Source organism: Camelus ferus, chromosome 4 (assembly GCF_009834535.1).
Source record: "Camelus ferus isolate YT-003-E chromosome 4, BCGSAC_Cfer_1.0, whole genome shotgun sequence".
Taxonomy (NCBI): domain Eukaryota; kingdom Metazoa; phylum Chordata; class Mammalia; order Artiodactyla; family Camelidae; genus Camelus; species Camelus ferus.
Window position 1 is genome coordinate 72218538 of NC_045699.1, and position 7394 is coordinate 72225931.

Here is a 7394-nt window from a genome sequence, read left to right on the forward strand (position 1 = left end):
GCCCACCTCCAAGACACAGTGGCTGGACCCCTCCCAGGACTGGGGAAGGCCCAGAAGTGGGGAGGGGGCCATCATTTGAGGTCATCTAAGGTCCCAGAACACACCCTGGCTGCCGGCAGGGACACTCCCTTGGCAAGGGGCTCTAATGACCTCTCTGCAGCCTGGCTGCCAGGTTTGGTCTCCCTCTGTCCGTGGGTGGTGGTCGATCCCAGAAAGTGAAGGCCAAGGGTGCCTCACTGCTGGACACAAGTGGATGTGATGATGGAAAAGCCAGCAAGCCTGCCTGGCAGACAAGGCTGACAGTCCCAGGGGCTCCCAGGGCAAGAGAGGCGGTGACACCAGGAAAGGGCTCCCTCAGGGTGGACGCCATGCAGGCCCAGAGCTCACAGGACACACTGGTGTCACTGGCTTGTGTGATCTGGGAGCCAGATGAGGGAGGGGAGGGAAGGGAGGAGGAGGAAGGCGGGGGGCTGGGGGCGCAAGGGCATAGTCGCACCTGGGTGAAAGCCCCGTTCCTCCCACTTTCCGGATCCAGCTGCCTCCGTCTGGAGCTCCTCTGTGTCCTTCAGAGAGGCTGCTCTGTAAGCCTGGTGTTTGCTGTTTCCGCAGAGTTCTTTAAATTTTCAGCTTGTGGATGTTTTTCAATTGTTCTTTGAAAAGGATTTAAATCTTGGATACTTCCTTCCATTAAAGAGGTCAGCAGAGCACATCCGAGGCTGAGCTGCACCCCACGGGCCAGCACACGCAGAGTGCAGCCTCTGAGCCTCTGAATTCAGGAAGGGGCTGTGGGGGGGGGGGCAGGCGAGAGATGCTGGCTGTAATTGGGGACAAGTGGGAGCCAGTGAGCTGACCACATCCCAGGACCTCCATGCCAACCTCGGCCCCAGGACAGCGGGAGGGGAAGACAAGGAGGGTGTCGTGGCCTTTCTGGCTCTGTAGGATGGATAGACAGACAACCCTGGGTGGAGGGCGGGCCAGGAAGGGCAGCTGAGCCCCGAGGAATGAGCAGACCCGCCTCCCAGGGCTCCCAGGACAGAGCTATGTGGTCAAACTGCCCTGACAGCCTCAGCCCAGGCCAAGCATCCTTCACTCCTCTGTACGCAAGGCGGGTAACATAGAGGCCTTCAAACCCACGGAGATGATTCCAGAATTTTCCAAGAGTCTGGCTAGGACATCTGGGTTGGCCCAGGTAGCAAGTCAGTGCTGGAGGATGGGGACAGAGAAGGGGCACCAGCTGCCTGGCCTCTCCTCCCTCTGGGGCCCTGCAGTCAAGGTCCTGGAGAGTGGGCCCCTGCTGCTGCTAATCCTCAGCCTGGGCCTGGCCAGAGCCCAGGAGACTCTGGAAGATGTGCCAGTGCAACCAGGCTTTGACGCCCAGAAGGTAACCATGCGGCTCAGGTCCCAGACTCAGCCTTGGGATGGGGATGTGGGACAAGTGTCACACGGAGGAGGCACTTCGGGGCAGGCGGGCAGGAAGCGGGCAGGACACTAAGGGAGAGGGATGGACGAGGGGCGTCTGTCCGCCCAGCTAGAGGCAGGGTCTCTGCATTCCTGCACCACCAGGGAAAGTAGATGCAGCGCTCTGCTGCTGGGGATGGGCCCGGAGGCCTGGCCGAGCACTGGCAGCGTCACTGCTGGGACGACAGGAGGGTGTCCTGAGGGTGATGAGGGGTTCAGAGTCGAGGGGCTCCTTCCCCTGCTTGACCTTGCCTGCCCATCAACCATCACTGTGCTGGGCGGGGGGCAGCGAGGGCAGTCCCAGGGCGTCCTTCATCCTCCCTGGACTCAGCCGGGGCACATGGACCCCACAGTGGACAGCGTTTGGACCAGATATGGGAGGAGCTGAAGGAAGTGGGGGAGAGGCTGCAAGGAAGTGGACTACGTGTCCCCAGCCCAGAGCCCGCGGGCACTCGCCAGTACCCCCAGGGCCTGTGATCGTCCCTGGCAGTGCTCGGCACCAATGCTGGGGGCCGAGAGCAAAGACCCTCCGGGGGGGGGGTGCTCCAGGTGCCACTCGGCCAAGGACCCTCACCCGCCCTTGCGCCCGCACCCCTGCAGGTGGAGGGGCGCTGGCTGACCGTCCAGCTAGCCGCCAGCCATGCACCCCTGGCCGCCCCAGATGACCCCCTGAGGCTCGCGCTCCACTCCATTTGGAGCCGGGGCGAGGACGTGGAGCTTGTCTTGTTCTGGACGTAAGCTTGTTCCCCGCAGCCCCTCGGGGTCCTCCCAAGGGACAGCACGGCAGTCAGACCCGGGGCGGACCCACGGCGGCGCTGGGGCTCGAGCCCCTGCCTAGGCAGTCTCAGGCTCAGCTTCAGGGCCTCCGAAGCCTCAAAGTGGGGGTGGGTGGGACAGACAGCTCCGTTCCCCCCAACTGCTCATGCCCGCCCCAGAGGCTAGGGGACCCTGGCAGGGCTGTGCTCCCAGCACTGGCTGGTGGTCAGGAGGGTCTGCAGGGGGCCACACGCTGACCTTGTGAACTCGAGGACGCACCCATGGCGTGGACAGCAGTTACGGCCACAGACAACCCCTACCTGGAGACCTGAAGCCGCCCGCCAAAGCCAGCCTGGGTCCAACCGCCCTGGGAGGCTTGCCTCCATCCCAGAAACAAGGAGGCTGCCAGTTCCTCACTCCTGCCCTCTGGCCTCTTCAGCCCCATCCCGGCACCTCATGGGTGGGCCCCCTCCATGCCCCGAGGAATGAGCAGACCCGCCTCCCAGGGCTCCCAGAGCTGAGAATCTGACCCTCCAAAGCCCAGGGGGCCAAGAGCCTTGGGAGATGGAGGGACCTCAGCTGGGGGTGTCCCCAACGCACCCCCTGCAGCAGACCTGAGCCCGCACCAGGCCAGGGGCCAAGAGACAGGGAGGGTTAGGAGGGTGACCACCAGTAATCCCCTTTCTCTTTTCCCAGAGGAGAAGGCGTGTGCCAAGGACTAAATGTCACCGTCCATCCAACGGGGCTCCTCGGCCAGTACCAAAGTGCCTGTGAGCAGCCCAGCCCCCTGGGAAAGATGGGGGGGCGGGGGGCCCTTGTGCCCTAGACTGGTCATGGGTGTGTGGGTGACATCTTCTTGGTGGTGACACGCTCTCCACGGGGTGGGATGGAGCCGGGACCAGAGGGGAGGATGGCTGGTCACCGGCCTCGGTCCCCGCAGTCAAGGGAGGCGGCACCATTCTCCTGCACTTCGTCAGCACTGACTATAGCCACCTCATCCTCTACGTCCGCTTCCAGGACGACGGCGAGGTCACCAGCCTGTGGGCACTGCTGGGTAGGTGCTGGGTCCCCGGTGCTGGCTCCCCGGTGCTAGCCAGGCAGCACCTGGGCCCAGCAGTGGGGGATGTGGGGACAACATCTTCCACACCCGCTGTCCTGAGGAGGGCAGAACCCATGCAGCCATGAATGTGGATGTCACTGAGCCACATGGGGCTTAGAAAGTGGAAGTGCCACGGTGAGAAGGCGGGGCCCCGAGGACAGAGTGGAGGGTGGGCTGTGCAGGGTAAGCAGCCGTTGTCCTGAAGACTGGCTGGGGCTCCCCTGGGGTCCTCACCTGAGGGAACATGCCTGACGTTCCCTTTCAAGGAGGGCTGTGTCTGCGGTGATGAGAGCGGACGCAGCAGGCGAGGGGACAGGGCGCAGCCACTGTAGCTACGGCTGAAGAGCCGCGGGTCCCAGGCCCGGCAGGGAGCTGGGAGGGGGGGCCTCATCCAAGAAAAGCCCTGGGTTCCTGGCCCCTCACCGCAGCCGCTTGGATTTCAGCCAGAAGAATGCTGGAGGATCCCCAGTGGCTGGGACAGTATCTTGCGTACGTCTCCAAGTTCCATCTGCAGGAAGGCCCGGTCTTCAACCTCGATGGTGAGCACCACCGTCCAGCCATTTCCCCTGTACCCAGGAGAGGGGGCTGGGGAGGAGGTGGGAAGCCCCCACTAGCAATAACCACCCAAGACCAGAGTAACTAGAAACACGGCCAGCCTGTACTGGGCACCCAGTACAGACAGGCCAGTGACAGGCACTTCACCTGCCAGATCTCATGAAGCCCCTATAACGAGGTGGTGTGGGCACAACTGTCATCTCCATCCTGTGGATGTGGACACCCAGAGAGATTCAGAAACACAGCTGAGGTCACACAGCCGGGAGGAGGTGCTGTGAGGCACCGGCCTCTCCCTGTACCCCTTCCCTGTGTATCATTCAGTCAATCAACAAACACAAAGGCCAGGCCCTGTTCTGGGAGTTTGGATGCACGTAGAACAAGAAAGACATTCTTCAGCCCTTGTGTGGGTTACCCAGGGACACTGCAGTTGGTCACTAATTCATTAGAGACAAGGCTGTAGGGAAAAGAGGCCCCTAGAGCTGGGGAGTGCAGCCAGGGAGGCTGCCTGGAGGAGGAAGCATGTGAGGCATGTGGCAGGAGCAGAGGTCGGGGGAGGGAGAGCCAAGGAGCGGGTAGGGCTGTGGGGTCTTGCAGGTCATTGTGGGTGGGAGGAGGCAGGTGCGGGCTGCTGTTGGCGGTGCTTGACAGATCCCAGAGCTGGGGGTGGTTGTGTGCGGTGTGTTTGATTAGTCAGTTGTCTTGAGCTGAATGAACGAAGGCCTTAGAATCTGACCTTGGTCTCTCCCCTCCACAGACCAGTGTCCCCCACCTGAAGCCTCGGTTGGAGCCACCCCCTGAGTTTTCCTGCCCCGCTGGCACGCCTCCCTCCCTCCCCCGCACCCTGGCTCACCCAGGATTCTTCCAAACCCCTCCGCCCCCTGGAGGCCCCTCCAGCCTAGAGCCCGGCCCCTCCATCGCTGTGGGTTACCAGGTCCCACCAACCAAAAACCAAGGGCCGCAGTCTCCCAGCCTGGCCCGCGGGCTTGAGGACATGCTGGGTGTTGGAAGGGGGCAGATGGCCTCTCAAGCTCCCACCATGGTGAGCACAGTGTTGCAGGCTGGCAGATGGAGCCACCTGCCAGGTCCTTCAGGGACAGGGACCTTGCGAGGGCCGGGCTGGCACTGACCTGCCTACACCTGGGAACTGCTCTGGGCTCCGTGAGCCAACATAGCACATCCCTGCCCAGGTCAGAGGGGCACTGAATGACCACAGTGCCAGCCCATGCTCCCCAGACGAGCCAGGTAAACAAACACAGGCCCATATACCTGCGCAGTTGGTGAGCTGACACAGGTCTCCACCCTCTCCTCCGAGTCAAGGGCCCTGCCTGGTGGTGCCTGAATTGGGAGGTGCCTACTTCAGCCAGTGAACCAGGGGCCACCCACAGCAGGGCCGGCTCTTAGAAAACTGGGTCAGGGCCTCAGTACTCACCCCCTGGAAATGCCAGAGGCAGGTATGACCAGATCCAGCCCCAGAAACGCCTTCGGCAAGAACAAGGCCTCCCGAGGGGGGGGGGCATCTTCCACCACAGCCACTGCGTGAGGCCAGCACGAAGGCAGGGACCCCATCGGCCACCTGTGCGGACTCCACCTGCGGCCCACGGGCAAGTTGGGGGTGAACAGGTGCTCAAAGCACGGAGGCCTCCCTACAAACCAGCAGCCCCCAAAGAAAAATATAAGGGACACGTTAAAATCACATTTTAAAAAATACATCCTTGCTCTGGGACACTGAAAAAAAATGACTTAAATAAATAGATGTGTGGCATTCCTGCAAAGTCTTCAATATCACACATAGTTAACGATCTGAAGTTAACCTTTATCTATTTCAAGCAGCTTAATCAACATTCCAATGGGACAGTTTCCCCAAATTGCAAACCTGAATCTCAAATCCACAAGAAGGAATCAAAGTTTTAAAACATTTTAGAGAAAAGAAGAATGCAAACGGATCTAGCATTCCACCACAACTAAAAATCATCCATTAATCTTATTGAGTCACTTCTCTTGCTGCTTTCAAGACTGTTTCTTTGCTTATGATTTCTGATAGTTTGATTTTGGTTTATCTAGTTGTGGATCTCTTTGAATTCATCCTATCTGGAATTTGTTGAGCTCCTTGAATTGTTGAGTCTTTCTTCTGTCTGCTCAAATCTACTGCTGAACTCCTCCAGTAAATTTTTTATTTCAGACATTGCACTTTTCAACTCCAGAATTTTTATTTGATTCTTTTTTTTTAATGATTTCTACATCTTTATTGATACTGTCTTTGGTAAGACATTGTCCTCATACTTTGGTTTCCTTTAGTTCTTTGAAGATATTTAAAATGACTTATTTAAAGCTTTAGTAAGTTCAGCACCTGGGCTTCTTCAGGCTCAGGTGTTGGACTTACTAAATAGTTTCTATTCATGGCTTTCTTTCTTGTGTAGAGACCACACTGTCTTGTTTCTTTGCATATTTGGTAGTTTTTGATCGAAAATAAATAATTTAAATAATATAATATGGCAAGTCTGTAAATCAGATTCTCTCCAACAGAGCAGAGATTTCAGTGGCCATAAATGACAAATAATACAGATTTTATAAAATTAGTTTGGAAAAGTCATTAAACAAACAAATGTAACAACAAAAAGCAAAAATAAACCCTGGGGAGGGAGAGAGAATCTGACTCCAGGCCCTTATAGAGCTAGAGAAAGGCAATCAGTCCAGGGCAAGTTAAAATGCCACAAACCTCACTTTTCTTACTGAGAGCTGTTTTTCTTGAGTAAACGCTCCCCGGAGTAGTGTAAGCCCCTGGTTAATTTCCAGCTTTCAGAAAGAGTTGATTATAACAATTTTGGCCAGTTTTCTCATTAGTTTACGGAGGAGAAAAACTTTGGAAGTGATTACTGCATCGTATTAGTGACATACCTCAAGAGATACTTTATGCCCATGATATTGGCATCACCAAACATCAGAAAGCAAGAAGACTTTGCTTATCAGCAAACAAATCAATAAATAACATAAGTAGGTTTTGCATAAACCCATGAAGACAGTGTTTCATGAATCACAGTTCATGATTAATCTAACTCTGAGCACCTGAGGTCCATTTGGAAAACACATGTATGGAAAAGGAATCCACAGAAGATTAAGTACATATGAATGGTAGACACATTAATATGATAAAATACAATAATAATTACAGAAATGTAAATTGAATTTGGATATTTTCACTAATAGTTTTGCTGAGAATAAAAGATTTTATGACAGTTTATCCACTGTAGATAAGATAGTAACGTGGTAAATTATTAAAAGGAAATTTAGCAGCTTACATCAAAATTGTAAAAGTCTGCCGTCTTTGACCTAATGACTCTGAATGTTTCAGGAATTTAACCTGCAGATAAACTCACATGACAGTGTAAGAATATATATGTCCAAGGTTAGTCACTGGAACATTACTGGCAAGAACCCCAAACTGTAAACAATCTAAAGCCAAGAAGGGATTAGCTAAGAAGTATGGCATATAACCATAAAGCAGAATATTGCGTATCTGCCACTGAAA

The 7394-nt window shown here is 55.5% G+C and overlaps 1 protein-coding gene across 2 annotated transcripts; it reads left to right on the forward strand.

The window, feature by feature from the left end:
- The first annotated feature begins 1108 nt into the window (after window positions 1-1108).
- Window positions 1109-5912, forward strand: LOC116662996 (beta-lactoglobulin). 2 transcript variants are annotated; one of them, XM_032477365.1, is made up of 6 exons: window positions 1109-1381; window positions 2059-2192; window positions 2911-2984; window positions 3155-3268; window positions 3757-3852; window positions 4623-5912. In XM_032477365.1, exons 1-6 carry the CDS (start codon window positions 1139-1141, stop codon window positions 4664-4666), a joined length of 705 nt encoding a protein of 234 aa, XP_032333256.1. In that variant the 5' UTR covers window positions 1109-1138; the 3' UTR covers window positions 4667-5912. The 2 variants fall into 2 exon arrangements, with proteins under 2 accessions (XP_032333256.1, XP_032333257.1); XM_032477366.1 differs by lacking the exon at window positions 3155-3268.
- Window positions 5913-7394: the final 1482 nt, after the last annotated feature.

Excerpts from the sequence above, each read along its gene's own strand:
- LOC116662996 (XM_032477365.1), top strand. The coding sequence starts at position 1,139 with ATGATTCCAGAATTTTCCAAGAGTCTGGCTAGGACATCTGGGTTGGCC. Across the intron at positions 1,382-2,058 it reads CAGGCTTTGACGCCCAGAAG|GTGGAGGGGCGCTGGCTGAC; the intron begins GTAACCATGCGG and ends GCACCCCTGCAG. Across the intron at positions 2,193-2,910 it reads GAGCTTGTCTTGTTCTGGAC|AGGAGAAGGCGTGTGCCAAG; the intron begins GTAAGCTTGTTC and ends CTCTTTTCCCAG.